This window comes from Alexandromys fortis, unplaced genomic scaffold, assembly GCF_014885135.2.
Source record: "Alexandromys fortis isolate MF-2015 unplaced genomic scaffold, M_Fortis_MF-2015_v1.1 scaffold_30, whole genome shotgun sequence".
Classification (NCBI taxonomy): Eukaryota; Metazoa; Chordata; class Mammalia; order Rodentia; family Cricetidae; genus Alexandromys; species Alexandromys fortis.
The window spans coordinates 4,017,376-4,039,624 of record NW_026067922.1 but is presented as its reverse complement, the minus strand read 5'-3'; the positions used below and the strand labels follow the sequence as shown (position 1 = coordinate 4,039,624).

The 22,249-nt window shown below is 41.2% G+C and overlaps 1 protein-coding gene across 1 annotated transcript; it reads right to left on the bottom strand.

Annotated features, from left to right (window-relative positions):
* Window positions 1-289: 289 nt before the first annotated feature.
* Window positions 290-21,988, bottom strand: Laptm4a (lysosomal protein transmembrane 4 alpha). The gene is made up of 7 exons (XM_050141903.1): window positions 21,706-21,988; window positions 8,147-8,267; window positions 5,659-5,735; window positions 5,452-5,574; window positions 3,231-3,326; window positions 2,708-2,806; window positions 290-892 (listed from the first exon to the last, which is right to left on the bottom strand). The coding sequence occupies exons 1-7, from the start codon at window positions 21,814-21,816 to the stop codon at window positions 818-820; spliced, it is 702 nt and encodes a 233-aa protein (XP_049997860.1). The 5' UTR covers window positions 21,817-21,988; the 3' UTR covers window positions 290-817.
* Window positions 21,989-22,249: the final 261 nt, after the last annotated feature.

Here is a 22,249-nt window from a genome sequence, read left to right as displayed (position 1 = left end):
TGTTATATAAACTCCTACTGCTCCTGTACATTGGAATCATGCCCTCTCCTCTGTTCAAAGGGCCCTACCTCACTTCTCCCTGATCCTCTCTTGCCTTTACTCCTCCCTCACCCACCCCTCTATCCAGGAACCAGTACAGGGCTTCTCATTATGTAAGACAACAAAAACAAGTACAAATTTTAAAATGAGGACACTACCCAACAACAAACATCTCCCCAGCACTAAGGGAGAGGTTGCCTATCCACTGCAGTAGAAAAGGTTAGACTCGTTTAAGAAGAATGACAACAGCAAAACTTGAGAGGTTTATTAAAGCATCTTATCACAAAGATGGAAACGTACAAATGAGAAGCATGCAACCATCCTCTTCCACAGACAATTCACAACGCTGTTTCCTGTTTCATAGAGCTGGGAACTACAAATCGTACACCCAACTTGTTCATCTTAAACACTGTATTCATTCTCTTGAAACTATCCAGGGCATCAAACATCCGAAACACAAACCATTATACAATCAAAGTGCAAAGTTAAAAAAGAAAATATGGAGAACGCCCTTCCCCTCCCTACCCCTTAGTTAAAAGCTAACAATGGCACTTTGCTCTCGCTTAACCTAGATTGTCTTCAGAAAGTCTCTAAAATGTGATACTTAACAAAAAGTTTTTAATAAATGTCCAAAAGCTCCTTAGTGTTTGAAAATAAATGCTCAGACAAGACAGTGCACTTTATATCAAACAAGTCTGAGAGCCCTGCGTTGCAGCTTTCTGTAAAAATAAACAAGACAAGAAGCTGGTATAGGCTTTATTGACAAGGCACAATGTCCTTAGGCAGGCAGATAAGGAGGCGGTGGCTCTTTCTCAGGCATCTTCACGGCCATTTCATAGGTTGGCAAAACATACTGAAGAGAGAAAAGAATTACATCAGGCAATGTCCCTTTGCATTCTTTTCTAGAATAATTAGTTTTCAGACTACGTCCTAAGTAGGAGCTCACAACCCTGAGGAAGAGCTGAACTGTTAGCTCACAGACATCCACACTCAGTGACACAATGACTCAAGATGAGGGTAGCCAGAACTGATGATGGGTCAGTGTATGTGTGATGTGTTATGGCTTGAATGCATAGGCTCATATATTTGAATTCTTAATCAGCACAGGGTGGAACTCTTCAATAAGATTAGAAGAATTAGGAGGAATGGCCTTGTTAACTGGGAGTAGGCTTTGAGTTTCAAAAACCCATGCCAGGCCTAGTCTGTTTCTCTCTTTTTCTCTCAGCTACTTTTCCAGCATCCCACCTGTCCCACACCCTCCACGATGATAACAGACTGAGCCTCTGAAACTGTAAACAAGCCCCAACCAAATGCTTTCTTTTCTTTTTTTCTTTTTCTTTCTTTCTTTCTTTTTTTTTTTTTTTTCCAAAATAAGAGTTGCCTTGGTCATGGTGTTTCTTCACAGCAATAGGACAGTGACCAGGACAGGACTGAGAGATGGATGAGATGTATGCATGTATGTATGTGTGTGTGTGTGTGTGTGTATGTATGTGGGTGAGGATGGATGGATGGGTGGGTGGATGGATGAGATGAATGGGATGGAGGGATGGATGGGAGGGAGGGAGGGAGGGAGGAAGGAAGGGGATAAGATGGGATGGGATAGATGGGATGAAATAGAGGGAAGGGTGGAAGGGAGGGGTAAGATGGGATGAATGGATGAATGGATGGATGGATGGATAAGATGGGATGGATGGATGGAGGGATAGATGGTTGGGGAGATGGATGGAGGGATGGGATGGAAGATGGATGGATGGCAGAATTAGAATTCTTCCTTTGGACTAACCTGGAAGATGGACTTAACATACTAACCCATGTGTATTAAAAAAACCACACACACAAAGGGTCTGACAGGCAACCAATAAAGCTTCAGTCATAACTGTACGTCAAGGGCTGAGATCAGCTGGATGTGGTGGCACGAACCTTTAGTCCCAGTGCTAGGGAGGCCATAGGTAGGTGGCTCTCTCTGAGTTCGAGGCCAGCCTGGTCTTTAAGAGTTCCAGAACTGGGTTACACAATGTTGAAAAAAACAAAAACAAGGGCTGAGGATCTGGGGGAAGAGGCCTCACTAACCACTCTACAGGAAGCTGACAGCGCCCCAAGTTTCATGATAATCTGTACTCAAAGGACAATGACTTTCTATCCTTCCCTTTGAGATAATAGATAAACCTTTCTAAAGCTCACTCTAGCCTAAGAGCCTCCAAGTGACAGGCTGTCTCTACATGAGCCAATTGTATCCTATGTGGAAAAACCGAGGAAGATAGAAGGCAGCAAAGAGGGTTCTGAGAGGTGGGGTCAGCACTCAGATTCCATCAGAATCATTATCATTTCTCTCTCACACACACATATTCTCTCCTCTCACCCCCTTTCTCCCCTCCCCTTCCTCTCTCCCCACCCACCTCCTCCTCTCCTAGCTTATCTGTCCCGAAAGAAGGTTTGTGAGGACCACTAACAAATAAACCTGAGAGTCAAGCTAGGTCAACAGTGCAAAGAGCTCTAGCCCTGTGTGCACAATATTCCCAATGAGAAATGCTAAATCTTATGCATTCATGGGTTCAAGTTATTCATGTCTGAAACCACAGTTATGGTACAGAACAAATATTCAAGTCCCACATTGCTTTCTGGAGGTGTCAGTAAGAGCGAACTACAGTTTGGCGTAAGAGTAGTTAACCTGTGGAGGCGCTTCAAAGGCAGGGTAGACGGCAATCTCCGGCACATTTCTGTTGTTGATGTACTTGTAGCAGTTCCAAACACAATTGATTAGGTAAGCCTGAAAGGAAAACAAAGCTCAGCAGGATGCTCTGGGGCAGAGGACCCCCATGACTTCTGCACTATCTGTGAAGAAGGAACCCATTTCACACAGGTTCACTCCCAATTGGCTCTCATTAAACATCCCAAGTTCCTCAAAAAGACACTGGAGATATAGGTCTGTTAACCAACATACTGTGGAGGAAATCCCAGTGCTCCAGTGTTGGGAACTGTAATGGATTCCCACTACAAGCCATGAAAAACTCTGTGGGTCCAAGACAGGGGGAGTCTACCCCTTACCAGAAAGTCCTCTCTACTACTGTGCCAGAAATGACACTATCACTACAAATCCTACATCTCTTGTGACCCATAAGGAGACAGACAGGGGAAAGGGTTACTGGGAAGTCTCACCAGACCCCCCCAAATGTGAATCACAAGCTCCATACCTTAAAAATGATGAATATCAAAAAGAACACAAGAACAATGAACAGAAGGCAGCTGGAGTCCAAAGCCAGAAGGTCATCTTTGTAGGGGAAATCAGGCTGTTAAAACATAACATACAATGACAACTCCTCTATGGCACTGTGCTTCTGATAATCTCAAGAGCATTTTAAGAACATGGCAAAAGGCAACAAAGTCAGAAGTGACAGACTATTTTAAATTTACACACCGGAACTACTAACACAGCATGTATGAACCCCTTATCATGAACAGATACACTCATTTCTTTAGATGTACTTGTTTAATAGATAGGATAACTAACTAAAAAGTCTAAACAGAGCTAATATTCTTTTTACTGACCACCATTGTCCATCTTTCTGGGCTTTGACAAAATGTAATCACCTGTATGGCAACCAACTTTGCCCTGGGTCAGTAAATCAGAAGGAGCCAAAATTGCTCATGTTCCCAGGGCTATTTCGTCTTCCATAAGGAAAGTTAACTTTTCTAGGAGTCAAATATTGCATTTGATGGGTAAAAAGGAGACATGCCACTGTCCACAGGCCAAGCAAGAGACGTGATCTACGGCAGACATACTCGCTGTACTGGGAAGGGTCAGCGCATTCACTGACTCCGGACCAGGCGATGAGTTCAGTGTCAGGAGAAGGGCATGAGAAGGGAAGTGAGGGTTTAAAATTGGCCAGCAGAAGAAGTTACCCTCAAATTAAAAAGACTAAGCCAATCAAATAGAGGGGGGAAAACACAAGGGTCTGTAAAAGAACAATGGTGTTGTTTGATATTCTCTCCTACACACCTGTCCTTAGACTTGTAGCTGTCTTCAATGGGAATGCTGGACTTTCACACACGGAATGTGACTAATACACAGGAGACTGTATATGCCAAGAACTGTAGAAAAGGAAGCAGGGGCCTACCTGTGATATTTCAGTTAGAAGACAGGCTTAGAGAACTACACTTAGGAAGCTTCCAATCACAGGGGACCAGTACTGCCTGTACTAGCTATCCCTCTCTAGTCTCCACAGATGTTTACTTTCCATGGCTCCCTGGCTACCTCATATTCATTGCTGCCTCAGGGATTCTCATCTCATCTCTCTTAACTTTTTTTTCTGATTTCTCTTATCTCAATTCCTAATCAAGTCCCTCAGTATTGTTCAAATCTCACATCCAACCTCAGGTCTACAACCCAAGGCTTACTTACTCAGAAAGCTGCCCACACTTAATGATACGTCACTAAACGTCCCTCTTCTGATCCTTCACTAGACAATCTCTATGAAGTACCCTGAACCCAGCCCCTAAGAAGCAATCAATAAATGTTTTTGGAGCAAAAGATTTATTTGATGGCATTCAAAATGGACCAGATATCTAGCCATAGGCAGGAAAGATTCTCAAAGACAACATCTGCAAGTGCACTAAGGATAACTGCCCCACCAGCTTTCATCTGCTCGCACCCCACACTTTCTTCATCAGACTCTCCCACAAAGCCCTCTTTGACCACTTCAGCTTGGAATATCCCCTACCCCTCTACCCCACTATACGGCATTAATCTAAGTTTTTTATTAACTCAGACCACCAATGGGGCAGGTCATTTATGGCCTAATAAAGTGTCTTCTTATACCCTGACTCCTCAATACATGCTGGTTCCCCAAAGAGCAAAGTTCTCTTTACAGCTGCAGTATTCACCAAAGGTGTCTAGCACAGGACTAGGATATAGCAAGCATGCTAACACAGTAGACATCTAGGATAGAGCAGGCATGCAGACACAGTAGACATAGTAGGCTAGGATACAGTGGGCACATAGACATAGTAGACATACTAGGATAGAGCAGGCATGCAGACATAGTAAGGCTAGGATACAGTGGGCACATAGACATAGTAGACATAGTAGGGCAAGGATACAGTGGACACACAGATATGCACTACCATTCTGATAAAGAGGATACCAATCCCTTTATAAGTATCAAATACAGTCAAATATCCTACTGAAACACATTAGCTCAACTATTTCCTTCCACACTCTCTTTACGGACCTTTAGTACTGGGCTGTCCAAATGGTATGGTACAAATTATGGTATCTTACAGGTTTTAACATAGAAGTGATTTTAAGATATGATAAAAAGCAAAGACAGTTAAAAATAGTCCCTAAGGTTACCTTAGGATTGCAATCAGAATATTTTACTTAAGTGGAAGAGTTTAAATAGCCCACACACTTACTAACTGATCCAGATATTCTTTGATTCTTGGCAAGTAAGTGAGAGAACTGATGGCCACCAGACAACTGAGAACAAAGTCAAAAAGCCGGTAGCAGAAGAACGGAATCAGCCAGCCCACTTGATACTGCAGAAGAAGAAAAAAAATTTAGTATACGTATAAAACTACTACCTTTGCTAAAGGTCAAACTAGGAAAGATGAAAGACTTACAGAAATTGCTCCATATACCAGCATTGAGCTGATGATAAACATGAGAACAGAGACGGCAAAAAGAACGCAGGCATTATCTAAGAAAACAAAAATTGAACTCTAAGTAAGCAACATATGCAATGAAAGAAACTAAACTCTTCATGAGAAAATGACACTGCAAAACGTTTACATGTAAATGTTTAAATTAACTCTAATTACTTTCAAAACAGGCTCTCAAAAGATCTAAGGCCAAGAAAAAAAAAAGAAAATCTAAGAATCTTGAGACATTTATACATGCCTTTCCATGTTAAACTGATGCAACAACTCGCTGTGTTTAGGATGAAACATTAACCACGTAACTCGGCAGGAAAACAGGTCCCTTGTGCCTCTACATGTTGGAGTGCAAAGAGACAATTAAAACCCAACACGGCAAGTTGAAACACAGGCAGAAGCAATGAAAAAAACTATGAAAGAATTCATACAAGCTGGCTTTGTGAGATGTGGGTTAAACTGGAAGGAAAAGCTGCTGTTTGCTTAGAAGAATGAGCTACACACAGAAAGCTACAGATGTATCTCTTGCTTTGATAAGAATACAACTGAAATTCAAAGTTCTCCATTCACTCTACCCCAGCATCTTAACCCTTTAACCACAGCAGCTTCTTTCTGTTTGCCTTCTCTCCCTACACACGTCTCCCCAACTCAACTCCTCCTCAGTCTGCATTAATCCCACATTCACTAGTTCCTTCAAAACACACCCAAATAATCCCAAACAATATCACACCATACTTGACTGGCTGAGTTTCTTCACAACATGAGTTGATCCTATGACTCTGGACAGACACTAATAAACTGAAGGGAGAGGGGGCACAGCTTGTTGCTCTTGCAGAGGACCCAAGTACAGTTCCCAGCACCCAGAACTCCAGTTCCAGGAACTGGATGCCTCTGGAGCCCAGGCACCTGCACTTACGTGCACATTCTCCTTTATATACGCACAACTGAAAGCTTCGAAAAAGCTAAAGGGCAACAAAAATGAAGAGTAACCACTAAATATTCACACTATTGGATGTTTGTACACATTATCTTATCACTGGGCATTATAGAACACCAGCAGGATTTCACATAAATGGTTGTATCATCTCACAGTACCCTCATTGTTAAGGATTTAAAAGCTCTTGCCAGTCAACGATTAAGTTACAAAGCAAGACCAACCCTGACTCAAAATACTGAGGTATTAATAAGTCTCTAAAATTTTATTTATTATTATTTGGAGATGGGAGAGGGGATTTCAAATACTACTACTCTCAAAAAATATGATAAAAGGCTATTTCTTGTCACTTCTCAGAGTAAATGTCATAAGGATTATTTAAAAGAATCAGAAGACTTCTCATTTTTAAAAAACATTATAAATGCCCATCAGTTGATTTCATTCTATTGTGTATTACAGTCACTGAACTCTTCTTGGTTCCTGGAAAATTAATTTATCCATGAAGACAAAAAATTATTTTATTTACAACAACAACAAAAGACACAGATGAGTACTTGGAGACATTGTAACAGTTAAGAAGTTCAGTGCTCTCATAGAACCTGGGTTTGGTCCCCAGCATCTGCATGGTAACTTACAAACTCCAGTTCACATCACCTTCCTCTGGCCTCTGCAGACACTGAACACACATGATGTGCATACGTACGTACATGCAGGCAAAACAGTCACAAATAAAGCAATTATTTAAAAAAAAAAAAAACACCAATCTTCATCCTTGGATCACAGGTGGTCACAAATATAAAGAAGTTCAGAACTTCGTATTAAATCTCAGAATTAAAATCTATAATATTAGAAACACACTCATGATCTGGGAACAGTTTTCTGAACTGAAATTTCACAACTAAGCATATAGAAATTGTACTTTCTGTCTAAATACTGAATTTATGACATAACTTGCAATAATATAAATTCGACTAGAAATGTTTTATACCTGTGTTTTAAAGAACTGGTAATGGGAATAAACGGGTCTAACAGGACAATTCTAGTTTCTTTTTAACAGTGGTGTTAGTTCCTTTTCACATAAACAAGAGAACTGTGCACTGTATTTTATACTCTACTGCAATAGACCATTTGTTCTAACGCCACATTTCTGACCCTGGCTACACATGGGTAAGTAAGCCCTCAGAAGTTTCAAACCAGTTTTATTTCCCATCTCCTCTGTCTTGTCTCTACAGTCAAGGCATACATACAACCATACACTTCTCCAAAACATACTAATTTATTACATCTTCTGTCCAGAAATGTTCTATAGTAATTCTTGCTGAATATCTCTGGGGAAAGTCATCAAAAATAACTTTCCTGTCTCAACAAGTAGCTTAAATAACATTCAACTTGTTACTTACTATGCAATTATTTAACCTTCTGAAGTATAACTGAAGCATAATTTCCTTAACCTTCCTCTAACATTCATATGAAGACTATAGTATAAAAACTTGGCAGTGATATCTTTTAAAGTTAAAAACTTACCAGCCATTCTCTCAGATGAATAGTAATTACCAATGACTTCATACTGAATGTTGACAGCTGGCATGGAGTTTGGATGAGTTACTTCCACAGTCAGCAAAATCGCCATCAATAGGTTGACCACCTGATAGACAACAGATGACCATTAACTTCCATCAGGGAACAGTCTCCACAGTCTCTAGACACATTCCATACTGCTTCACCTGCAGTAACAAGGTTGTGAGATAGCAGACACTCATAAAACATGGTGAGAACAGTTACAGGCCATAGCATATATAAAGATGCAGAACCCTGTGATAATGCCAATAAACCAGAATAAAATGTACTGAAAGCAAAATTAGGGCATCATCACAAACTTCAAGTCCAGAGGCACATATTTCTTCACACGCCAACACGCAGATGCCTGCAACTCCCCCAAAGCACCCCCATCCGTTTGGTTCAAGTTTAAAAGATTCTCTAAAGGAGTGATGATGCTCCCCCCCTCCCATCCCCGCATTGGTCTTAATTCTGCCACCGGAGCCAGTGTGTTCCTCTAATACGCACAGCAGCCCCCAAACACCACAGGGACTAAACATCTGGGCCCTCCAACTACTCCTCTACCTTTCTAGCATGGTTTAGCCATCTGCCTATTTTCCCTTTGTGTAAGTTCCAGTGCAATGGACAAATTCCCCAACCTGGTTCACAAATTCCAAAGGCAAATGTACTTACTGGTTTTGTACATTTTTGCAATGTCACACAAGAGTAACTCTATACAATTCAAAATTGTTTTTCCATACTTAATCTGATAAGCTATCTGCAACCTACACAGTTAGATTCAAAGGCTTGGACATGATCTTTAAGGAAACTGTAAGTAAATTCATCTGATTACATTCCCGCCCACAAAGATTTTTCCAGATTTTATCATCCTACAGACCAATTTTCTCTAGTCTTCATTCTTGAAATGTAACCATCATGAAACAATCAATAGTTCCATGTCAGCCACGAAGGAAGGAAGGAAGGAAGGAAGGAAGGAAGGAAGGAAGGAAGGAAGGAAGGAAGGAAGGCAGGCAGGCAGGCAGGCAGGCAGGCAGACAGACCTTGGGACGTTGCTAAACATCTTGCTGAAATCCCATCCCAGCCGATGAATTTCCCTAGCCTATCAGGGACACAAACCCCACTTTGACATTGTACAGTGCTCTCTGGCTGTGGTCCCTGCAGCCTCATAGCACATATATATGACCTCAAGGATCAGAAACTGTCCTGGTGAAGATTCAATATGGAAACCAGTAAGGTATGAAGACAAGACAAACTCTACAATTAAAGCTCATAGAATCTGCCCTCCTCCTCTCAGAAGTCCCAACATTTGACACTCCAAAGTGTTCCAGCAACAATACCTAATACTCCTCTCCCCTGTCCACCCTAAATGATGGATGGATGGTAACACCCAAGAAAGGCATTTTCCTTATATCAGGTCAAGCCTTCAAACATTTGGTAGAAAAGCAGACCATGTTTTATCTTCAAGTTAGAAATGTTATCTTGTGTTGGGAAATCAGTTTGAAATCCATTCAGCAAACTCTTGTTTGCTGACAATTATGATAGCATAATTATCACCATAGTTGAAAAAAAAAAAAAGCTTAGCATGGCACAGAAAAACACTCATGTCAAGGAAAACACGCAAATCTAGCTACCAAATGAAGGAAATGAAGTACCAACACAACTTAGAGGGTTTAAATATATATTTCCATGCATGTGTGTACGAAGTTGTATACATGCTGAAGTTCATATGTCCAAAATATTTTTATTACATGTATGACTTTTTAAAAAAATAGCTTTTTTTCTATAAATTATCATAGAATTTTCCACTGTTCTTGCCTAGTTCACTTCACTGTGGGTAGTACTTTGAATATGACCGTAATCAATCTAGAAAACTGTTGAAAGGAGGCTGCTTGTTTGTTTCCCGGCTGCCCAGACTCCTGAAAACAATCACACAGAAACCATATTATTTAAATCACTGCTTGGCCCATTAGCTCTAGCTTCTTATTGGCTAACTCTTACATCTTAATTTAACCCATTTCCATTTATCTGTGTATCGCCACATGGCTGTGGCTTACCAGGTAAAGTTCCCAGCGCCTGTCTCTGGTGGCTCCATGGCTTCTCTCTGTCTCCACCCTTCTTTCTCCCAGCATTCAGTTTAGTTTTCCCTGCCTAGCTCTGTTCTCCTATAGTTCTGCTATAGGCCCAAAGCAGTTCCTTTATTAACCAATGATACAGCACACAGAGGGGAATCCCACATTAGAAAACCAGTACCTGTAACCCAAAACACTGAGCACTAAGCACCTACTCCACACGCATATGCAACTTATGTTAAATTCAGCTGACAGAGTTCTAAGTTCCTGTTGGATTTTTCAAGATATCAAAACTGTAACCCTAAAGTTTAAAAAGTCTTTAAAATATTCTACTAAAAACTTTTCCAAAATATTCATGACCTTTCCCGCACTGTATTCAGGAAAAGAAGTTGAAAATAAAGGCTTGTAAGCCTAGTAACGAGGCCAGGTAGAACATAGCACATGTGTCAACAACATGGGCCAAGCAGACTTTAAAAGCCTTCTGCACACCTCACGTGAGTAAAGAAGCAGTGGGAAAACAATGGAGAAAGGAACAAGGGCAAACCCAGGGAAGCACTCAGGCCTAAGGCAGCAATTCCTCCTTGCTTCAATCATACCCATCCCAGAAGACTCAAGGACTGGGGGGGGGGGGGGTAACTTTTCTTTAACGATACACAGCATTTGTACATCTTGATAGAGTACAATGTTAAGTTTTAATACACTTATACACCATATACTACTGGTCAATTCAAGGCACATAATGCCATAACCTTAAAACATTTGTTTGCGATGAGAACACTAGTATAACTGGTTAGCTCTTTTTGATTTTTGGTGTAATATTGACAGCTGTAATTATCCTCTTTGCAAGAGAACACTAATTTTACCTTATCTTGTTTGCTTACTGTCACCTCCCCTCCCCTTTCAGTGTCTAGTAACCACTATCCTGTAAGTCTATAAACTAATTTGTAATCTGTAAGTAAAGCCACATATTTGTCTTTCTGTAGCTCACTTATGTCAATTGTAGCTTCAGTTCTATCGATGTTGCTGCAAATGACAATTTTGTTCATTACTGCTAACAGTATCCATTGTGAATGCAGACCCTGTTTTCCTTATCTGTTGATATCAATGAAGACCTCAGCTGACTCCCTACCTGGTCTACTGTGAACAACACTGCAATAAACATGGGCTGCAACAGATCTCTTTGATATACACTGATTTCGTTTTCTGTGGGTAAGAACCCACTAGTGGGATTTATGGGTTCTATGGCAGTTCTTTTAACCTTAAGAGCCTCACACTGTTCTACCAAAAGTGGCTATACTACATTCCCATACAGTGAAGATGTTCCTTTCTCCATTTCCTTGCCAACATGTCACTTTTTGTCTGGCTGACTCACTCACTGGGGTAAGAAGCTAGCTCATGACATTCAGAGTTTTTTCATGTACTTGTTGGTCTTGTTAATCTTCTTTTACTTCTTTTGTCTATTCATCTCATTTCCCCATTTTAAATTTGATTATTTGTTTTTGCTGGTGAGTTCTTGATATACTTTGGGTATTAACCTCTTGTGAGAAAGTTTCCAAGTATCCTCTGCCTTTTCTAAAGGTAGCTTGTTCACTATTCTGATTCTCTTGCAGTGAGGAAGCCTTTTAGTTTGATACAATCCCATGTGTGTGTGTGCTTTCCTTTGTTGACTATGCATTTATATTCTTGCCCAGACTATCCTGGCTGCTGTGTGTGTGTGTGTGTGTGTGTGTGTGTGTGTGTGTGTGTGTGTTTTCCCTTTTGGTCAACTTGGCACAGGCTGCAGTCATCTGAAAAGAGGGACTCTCAATTGGAAAAATGCCTCAGTAAGATCTTCCTCCAGGCAAGTGTGTAGTTCACTCCATCTTCTCCATTAGTAATTGATGTGGGAGCGCCAGCTCCCTGGGGATGCTATTACCACTGGACAGGTGGTCCTAATAGGCATTAGAAAGCAGGCTTAGACCAGGAAGATGTCCTCCATAGCCTCTGCTCCAGTTCCTCCAGATTCCTGCCCTGACTTCCCCCTATGATGGACTTATGTGGAAGTGAAAGCAAACCAAATGCTTTCCTCCCTAAGTTGCTTTCAGTCATGGTATTTCATCACAGCAATAGAAGACTAATGTCAGTGCTTCCCCTATATTCTCTCCCACAAGGCTTAGTTTCAAGTTTTCATAGTCAAGTATTTTGTAATATTTAAGCTGCCTTTTCTGTACGAGAGAGGAGGATCTCATTTCTTTGTTCTACAGTTGTGGACATGCAGTTTCCCCAGCACTATTCACTGAGAACAATGTGCTTGCCCGGGCACTTATTTCTGGCACCTCTGTTGAAAACCACTTGGCTGTTGAAAGTGTGGGTTATTTTTCGGTTCTCCAGTCTGTCCCATTGGTCCTCCCGTCTATTTTTGTAGAAGGACTGTGAATGCCAGCTTTACATTCTGAAACTGAACAGTGTGATACTTCCAGCCTTGGTCTTTTTGCTCGAGACTTTGTTGGTACAGTCTCAGGTGGTTTCACTCAACTTTTAGAAGTTTTCTCCTAGTAAGGGGAAAGACAACAAACACGACAGGGACTACCTTACACTTACAGATCCCTTTTGTAGTATGGGTCCTAACAATACTAATTCTGATTCATGAATACAGAACGCCTTTCCATTTGTTTGTGACCTGTTCAAAGTCTTACATCAATGTTTTATTGTCACTGTGGATTCTTTTACCTCCTGGTTAAAGTAGGGGTGTTTTTCTTGTTTTGTTTTTATAGCTATGACAAGTTGAGTGCTTAATTTCTCTTTCAGATAGTTCACTACTGGCATAGAAACAAGCTACTATTTTTGAAGTTGCTTTACTATTCCACAACTTTATTAGTTCTTAGTTGCTTTTTAGTTTTTGGGATTCTCTACATATCTGATTGTGTCATCTGCAAATACAGAGCCATGACCTCCTCCTTTCCAACCCGTTAAGTGCTTTATCCGTTTCTCTTGTCAAACTGCTCTGCCTAGGACTTTCAATACCATGTGAACAGCAGTGTTAATTGGTTTCTAATCTGAGAGAAGAGTTATTTTGGTGTGGTGCTGGCTGTCAGTATTATGTGGCTTTTATTGTGTTGCATATCTACTTTAAGAGTAAATATTTTTCAACTATTACATTTATAGATGTTTTGCCTGTACGCCTGTCAGTGCAGTGTGTATGTCTGGGGCTGCCTAGAGGAGGCTAGATGAGGGTGTCTGATCCCTGGAACTATAGTTAGACAGTTTTGAGCCACCACATGGGTGCTGGGAATTGAACTCTTAACCACTGGGTCATCTTTCCAGTCCCACTTTTTTCATGTGATGAAATTTAACAAATTTAACATAACTATACCTACAAAAACGATTATATGGATTCAGTCCTTTATCCTATGTATATGTTTATTAATTTACATGGATTGACCTACCCTTGAATCCTTAGGATAAATCCCACTTGATCACAAGGATTTATTTATGTGATATTGAATTCTGTTTACTAATGTTTTATTGGGAATGTCTGCATTATTCATCAGATATCTGCCTAAAGTGTTTTGTTTAAGAGCTTTTTATTGTTTGTGTACTCCATACGTATAGACTAATTTGGAAATACAGTAGTGGCTCCTTCAATATTTTATAGAATGCATTGGTGAGACAATCAGGTCCTACACTTTGTCCTGTTGGGAAACTTTTCACTGCTGATTCAATTCCATTACCTGTTCTATGCTGGTATTCTCCTCTTTACGGGCCATCTTTGAAAACTTAATTCTAAGTTTCCCAATTTATTGGCAGACAGTTCTTTGTACTAGTCTCTTAAATACCTCTACCTTACTGTAGTATCAACTGTATCATTACCTTTCTCATATTTGATTCTGATTTTCTTCTTCTTAGCCCAGCATTTGAAAGGCTGAGATGGGGATGGGGATGGGGGGAGGCATGTGAGTTTGAGGTCAGCGTGGGCTACAAAGTGAGCACCTCTGAAAAACTATCTAGACACAACAATCAAAACTCAACATTTTAATTTGTAGCCTTTTAAAATTTTTTCTATTTCTGTTCTCATCTTTTTATCTTTTCTCTCCTCCTATTGGCTTTGAGCTTACTTCTTGTTTTTCTAGTTCCTTGAGAAATATTGGTTTGCAACTCTTCTACTTTCGATGTAAGTACTTCTGGGGCTGTGAATTCCCCCTGGGTTTGAGACAGTGTTGTTACTTTCCTGTTTCAGGAAATCCCACACTCGTCCTTTTGGTCTCCTCTTTGCACAGCATTTGGAGACTTGCAGCTTCATCTCCTGGCTTTGGCATGACTCCGTCTCGTGCTTATACCAGTCTCTAGTTCTAGTGAACTATGATCAGGAGAGTTACTTAGTATGATTTCAGTTCTCAAGAATTTGCTCAGACTCGATTTGTAGCCAACACCTATCCTTCAGAATGGGAAACTCCAACCCTGGAATCCACATTGAAAGTCGTATACAGCTGGATGCGGTGGTGGCCCACACTGTTAATCCCAGCACTCAGAAGGCACAAGGCAAATCTCTGTGAAATGAGGCCAGCTTGGCCACACAGCTAGTTCCAGACCAGCCAGGTGACCTGCACCCAGAAAATAAATACATACATACATAAAGTGAGCCTAAATAGTGACCCACATCTGTAATCCTAGCACTGTGTGAGATGGGATACACGAGAGAACTGTACAAAAGCTCACAGGTCAGCTAGCCTGGAGAAGTCAGCCTGGCAGAAAACTGCAACAATAGAAGACAAGAACTCTTTTGACCTCCACACATTCACCACTGACACATGCATGACCCCCCCCCCCCCCCCCCCCCCCCCCCCCCCCCCCCCCCCCCCCCCCCCCCCGCCACACACACAATGTAAACCTAAGTCCAACTATGGACTTCAGGGAGAAGTATCAATAAACACTTAATTTTTTTAAGAATATGTTTTATGTGTATGAGTGTTTTGTCTCCATCTATGTCTATGCACCATTTGAATGCCTGGTGCCCTCACAAGCCAGAAAGTGCTGGATCCCCTGGAACTCAAGTTCCAAATGGCTGTGAGCAGCCAGTGAAGGCTGGAGATAAAGCCTGGGTCCTCTGGAAGAGCAGCTAGTGCTCAACCATTGAACCACCTCTTCAGTTATGATTCTCTAATTAAAAAAAAAAAATCACCCCTCAGCTTTCCCAGAGCAGATTTTGTCCCAAACCAGTATCTTCTGAGACTATAACTAACATAATGCATTTGATTAGGACACCACGATAAGGATTTCCTAGGCAGGGAGCCCCTTCAGGCAAACCAGTACACAAAACTCAACACAGAATTGCCCAACGATAAAGATTAAATCTGGCCATCTTCAGACAAGATTTCCTTTAGTTGTTTACTATGTTTAATTACAACTAATTTATCCCTATTATTTAAGAGATAATTCATTCTACAACTATCTACTGAATACCTCAAATATAATTATTAAGTTAGCTTCTAGACAGGCTTTTTTTTAGTATTATTTCACTACTTTTATAAATCTGAAGATTTTCCGTTTTTTTTTTTTTTTTGAAGATTTTCCTTAATAGATTAGTTTAAAATGTGAATTATGGGTTCAAAAATTAGCTCAGACACTTGCAAAACAGGCCTGGTGACCTGAATTCAGTCTCCAGAACTAATATAGAGGTAGAAGAAGAGTTCCACAAATCTGTCCTCTGACCTCCACCTTTTCCCCACATAATCACAGCATAATAGACACATAGAGTAAGAGCAAATTTAAAAAATATTTTTAAATGAATTAAAAGGCAGAAGAGCACTTCAGAGGGAAGAAACAGCATGTACTGAAAGCATAAGCAATGCGGGCGGGGTGGGGGAGACACAAACTTTCAGCTACAGCTATTTAAGGAGACATGACTAATAGGTGAAGGGCCCATGTGGCATGAGGAAATCTGTCCTCACATCTACCTAACGCTAGATTACTTAAGGATAAAACATTCATGAGAAAGACTTGTTACACACGCTTAAAATGCACTTGAATCATGAAGATTATCACCATCACCCCAACAGGCTTTTTTAATTCTAAGTTCATGATTCAATACATGAGTTCACATGTAAGAATTTGTTTAAAATAATCTGGCTTCAAATTCTTTAATAAAGGATAAAGAAATGAACTTGAGAAATATAGAAACTTAAGTCTGAACTCACTCTAAAAATGTGTATTACTCATGCCACACGTACTTTTTTTCAACTTAAAAACGCCAGATGCCGCCAACTCTTCAGGCTTGGCACCTCTAATACATGTAACTGATTCTGGTTTGATGTCCCACAGAACTATTCAAGACCAACCATTATTAATACTTAAGGGTTTGGTCCAGGTGGTAGCACCACACACCCAATCCCAGCACTCAGGAGGCAGAGACAGGCAGATCTCTGTTTGAGATAGATCCAGATGGGAAAGATCTCTGCATGGGTCACAGTGTTGGATAAACGTATGTAGGCTTGGGAGAGAGAAGAAAAAGAGTGTAGACAGTTTAAAAAAAGTAGTAGTTTTAAAAATAAAACAAAGTCTTTAAAGAGACGGTAAAAGTAATATAAAAGAGTACAGAGAGTCATAGATTAAAAGAGTAAAAATAAAAATAAGCCACATAAAGACGGAATATACATAAAGAGTTCTGATTATGCATATTATTGTGATTTCTTTGAATTTTTTGACTACAAAGAGATATTTGATTCTGGGGGTTGCTATGCTAAACCAACATAGATTATTGAGTCTAAGGATATGTTGCTTTGGAAAGAGGTTCTGCTTCTGTTTCCACAGAAGATGAGAACCTTTGGATTCCTTCCAGGCTAATGTAGTTTGATGGAACAAGACTGCCCCCCCCCCAAAAAAAAGTTTTCCGTGAACTCTAAAAATACTCCCCCTCAAAAGCAGGAAGCAGTTTGAAGAAAATTACACCCAAATTCCCAAAATGATTGCTTACAAATGTCTGTTCTCACCCAAAGGGAGATAAGATATAGAGATGAGTACTTTGCATTTGTATGGATCTTGGTCTATGGTTACAAATTTAAGATCAATTTTGTAACATGTATATTTCTGCTCTTGTTTAAGGTATTATGTTTTTATTGTTTATTTAAAATGTAATGTATAATTAAAATTACAGATTAATGGATAACTATAATAGTCAAACTTGTAGTCATGTACGTTAGATTTTCTAAATGTACAGAGATGTATTTCAAATGGATAGGTATTCTTCAACCCTTTCAAAGACCTACAGAATATGGCTTTTAAAATGTTTCTAGAATTTAGATTTTTCTTGACAGTGAAACATGTCTGCTTCTGGCAGCACCAATTACTTCGGAGAGGTTGACGGACACTGAAGAAACTCATTATGGACTTTGCCTTCAATGTGACAAGGCTAGTCATCTGGGCAAGAAACTGCTCTTGCTTGGACTGCTTGATGGCATGCTGTGTAAACTGGACATGCAGGACCCACAGAACTTGCCAAAAGGTGAGATGGTTCTTTGGGGTTCCTGCCTCATGAAAGAACTGCCAGACATTTTTTTAGGACACAGAAGAAAGCAACTGATGAACTTTGCCATTACAAGGCAGAACAGATCTTCAAACTTTCTGCTTCATGGAAAAGTCTGCTGAATACTATGGGCCTGTAATGTCCCAATATTACAGAAAAACTTTGGGTGACTGTCCAGGCAGCAAGCTGTGTCTGTCAATTCTAAAGTTTTGGAAGTTGCTTACAATGCACTTCCTGTTTACTTAGGGTAATATTACATCCTTCTGGGGTCTTTAAGAGTTGAGGACAGTTATTTATAGCTTTTCTTAGTTATGATTAAAGATAAATTAGATATGAAACTTTGGACTCACAAAGATAAAATAGATAGTATATTTTCTTTAATTTTGCCAGATTAAAAGAAGACTAAATATTATAACTGCAATTCTTTCTTGAAACTGTTTTGTATATGTACTTTTACTATGTAAAAGTTAAAATCCTTCCTTTTTAACTAGACAGAAAAGAGGAGATAATGTAGAATTTCCCTCTGTATGCTGTGAATATGATCTATTACCATTGGTTAATAAAGAAGTTGTTTTGGCCAATGACTTAGCAGAGTAAAGTCAGGAGGGAAATCAGAGCAAAGATATATAGAGTAGGCAGAGTCAAGGAGATACCATGTAGTTCCAAAAGGAGAATACTCCAGAACAGAACCTTACCTGGTAAACCACAGCCTCATGGAGATACGTGGATTAATAGAATTGGGTTAATTTAAGATCTAAGAGTTAGTTAATAAGAAGCCGGTGCTAACAGGCCAAACACTGTTGTAATTAATATAGTTTCTGTGTGATTATTCAGGTCTGGCCGGCTGGGAAATGAACAGTCTCCTTCTACAAGCCTGGTCTATAGAGCTAGTTCTGGGACAGCCAGGGATACACACACACACACACACACACACACACACACACACACACACACACACCATCTCAACAAACAAACTTAAAAGTTTAGTTTGGTTTTAAAAATAGCATTCTATTTAGCCTAGGCTGTCCTATGGCCAAGGTTGGGTTTGAATCCCTAATCCTCCTGACAGCACCTCCCCAGTTTGCTACCATGTCTGGCTTCATACAACTAATTAATTCTTTGATATCTAGGATTGTGCTAGTCTTAACAAAAAACCCATAGAAGCCAAAGCAAGAAATCAATGACATCATGATCAGTCACTGACAATGTGTTCAGCCCAGCAGAAGGAAGGGCTATGCCTCCAAGTTTCAACAACCACACACACACACACACACACACACACACACACACACACACAAAATCAGAAACACAGGCCTTGTTCTAGATAGCCCAACCCAGCTCATCAATGTTCTCTGTCACAGAAAGAGAGAGGTGCTGTCCCCCTTGAGTCAAGGAGCAGAGCTCATGACAAAGTGGGCAGGAAGGGAACAGTGGCAAGGCATAAATAAGGAGGAGAGGACATCCCACCTGTTATCATTCCGTATCTCCATTTTACTAGAGCTTATGGCAGCAGAATGCACAACCAGGACAAGACCTCTTTGCTTAGAGGCATTATACATCACACTGTTTCCATCTCCTGTGCGTACCCCAACTTCATACTGCTATATAGAACTGAGACCTGTCTACTTTTTGAAGTTGTCAACAACACTGTAATAAGCAAAGCAAATGCTCGTTTCCTCCCCTTAATCTGATTAGAATCTGTTATCTCTGCTCATCTTCCTCCCTTGTGACTACAAGTTCCACTTCCTTGGCTGTGCTCCAGAGTTCTCTCTAACACCACAAACATTAAGGGATGATGTCATGGTGAAGGCAAGCAGCACTAGAAACTATCATGCTGCAGGTAGTGAGAACAGAGAAGCCATGCAAGGCAGGTCATCTATCCCTTCTGGATGTCCGTCCAGAGTCCTTTACACTGAAGATGGGCAATAAATCTCGGACATGAATTAAAGCACATCAACTGAATTAAACAGTTTACAATCGTCTGGCCTGAAAGCTGATGCAAAATAGTATCTCTTTAAAACTGGGGGCAGGGGAGGCAATTCACACCAAGAGTTTCAACTGTGTCCATATTTAAACCTCTCAATCCCTATTTTGTTAAAAAATAAAATAAATGTCCTTGAAGCTGAACAGGTAGCTCAGTGGTAAAAGCACTGGTTGCTCTTCCAAAGGACACCCACACCTACACAGCTAACAAAACCATCTGTAACTCCAGGCCCAGGATAATCTAACCTCACTCCACGGGCTCTGCACACAAGTAGTACACAGACAAACACGCAGGCAAAACACCTAACAGTTAAAAAAAAAAAAAAGTCCTTTTTCGCTCTTTTTTTCACTCTGCATTCTGAGTTCTCTGTTCATTTTTATAAACAAAACACAGCATAAAAAACTCCTAACAAGGGGTGTAGAGAAATGCTGCCAATAAATCTGAAGGTCTGAAGGGGATGATTTTCCTTCTTCAAAGGGTTTGAAGTCCTTTGTCTGTGGGTGGAGGGATGGAAGAAACAAAAAGATGAAATTTGCAGGCAAGCATCCCAGGCTCTAATCCTATTTTCTCAGCTAAGTTCAACAGAAGGTCATTTTCTGGGAGAAGGCAGGCAGGGGGTTAGGTAAGACATGATGATGGGCAAAATATGAATTAATCATTTAGGAGAATGGAAGACAGTGAGGGACAAAAGAAATTAAAATCCATACTTTTAGCCAAAGGAAAATAAAAAAAGGAAGCTAGATATACAATCCGGCTGACTGTCATTAATCAATCCAAGTCCAGGGCTACAGCACAGTTAACACAAACAACGGGCAGTTTCATAGAGAAATCGTGTTAATAATAATATAGTAGCAGTAAGTTCTTACTATGTACAAAAGTACAGCAAACATGAAAATAACCTCAGCACAAGCAAATAAATGTACATACACACTCATGCCTTCTTGATGCTCTTTCCTAATCTACATTAAGGATCTTTATCTGGTGTTCTGCCAAACAGTTACTAATGACTTCAAGACACTGGGCGGGGAAGAGGATAGCAGGAAAAGGGGGAGGAGAGGTCGGAAGTAAACCTCTCCCTCCTTCGCTCCTCATCTAATTATCAGAAACTGCGCAGTGTCTCTAACGTTACCTCACCCCTACCCCACAACGAAATCTGAAAGTCATCCAAGTGATCAAATCGACAAGTTTCTCAAGGCTTCGCAAAGTTTAATCGCCAAAAACTACCTAAAAAGAATCACGGTTTTTGGAAATCGTTAGCAAATCAATTTCAATAAAAACAGTCACTAAGAACTGCAGTTTAAAAATATATCACAAAAGCCCGTCTACCCAACCAGGAGTCAACAGGACCGTCCACATGCTGTGACAGAAATCACACAGATCCTGAAGCCCACATAGCAGGCTCCCAATAAACAACTCTTCCGATGCGAGGCGATCATGAGATGAAAAGCACCTGATAGGTAAGAAAGAGGGGTGTACCCGGGGAAATTAACCCAGTGTGAATCCTGGCTCGCGTCTAGACTCAAAACAGACGCCTTTCTGACTACATCACCAAACGCCTTTTTAGCTACATCACCAAACGCTACATCACAAAAACTCTAGGAGGCACAGTTAAAAAAAAAAAAAAAGAATAAGAAGAAAAGAGAAAGAGAAAGAAAGTTGTAAGCCTTTTCTTTCCTTTTCCATTCTGACAAAACAACGTCCGAAAGCTGGCTGCATACCAAGAACGACAATAATTCTTTCGTGTGCGGGGGGAGGGGGCGAAGACCCGCGTATTCCCCAAATAATGACCCTATTCCTGTCCTCTCCCAAATCCTCGTGAGCCCCATCTCTCAAAGTCCCCCAGCCTCAGTTCACAGTTAAAGCACCCCGAAAAGTAGCGCCCCCCAACTTCCACGTCCCCGCCCCCACCCTGAGTCTCACTTGCCGCGCATGCGCAGTGGCCGGGTGGCGCGGCCCTGCCCGCCAGCCCCCTTACCATGTACCAAGTCCCCAGGATAATCGTCCCGGTGCGGACATGACAACAGCCGCAGCACCGGGTGCTGTAGGCATGGCCGCCGCGGCCCTGCTTGAAAGTCATGGACACCATCGGGAACCTCGCGGGCCTCGTTCTCGCCCAGGCCCCTGACAAAAGCTTTCGGCGGCCCAGCGGATGAACACAGACGACTCGGCGACGCTGTCCAGAGCCAAACGACGCGTCTTCTGGCCCGCCCTCGGCCGGGGTCCCTGCCAACTCCTGGGCGCCTGCGCTCTGGGCATCGGGCGCCCCTCTCGCGCGATCTCGGCTCGACGGCTCTCCCGCCTCCTGCTGCCACATGGAAACCAATGAGGAGCGGAAGGCTGGAGTCCCCCGCTTCTGGTTGGAGAAAATGAGGAGATTGAAACAGCTCACGCCCAATCAAAAGTTCAACTCTCTCCGGCGCTGTTCCGGTCGGCGTGAACGTGGCCCTGCTCGCTGTCTGGGGCTGTGTGAATAGAGGGTAACTCGTTGGTTCGCCAGCAACGAGATGGGGTTGGGCGGC

Excerpts from the sequence above, each read along its gene's own strand:
- Laptm4a (XM_050141903.1), bottom strand. The coding sequence starts at position 21,816 with ATGGTGTCCATGACTTTCAAGCAGGGCCGCGGCGGCCATGCCTACAGC. Across the intron at positions 5,575-5,658 it reads TGGTATATGGAGCAATTTCT|TATCAAGTGGGCTGGCTGAT; the intron begins GTAAGTCTTTCA and ends CTTCTTCTGCAG. Across the intron at positions 2,807-3,230 it reads TGATATTCATCATTTTTAAG|GCTTACCTAATCAATTGTGT; the intron begins GTATGGAGCTTG and ends TTTTCCTTTCAG.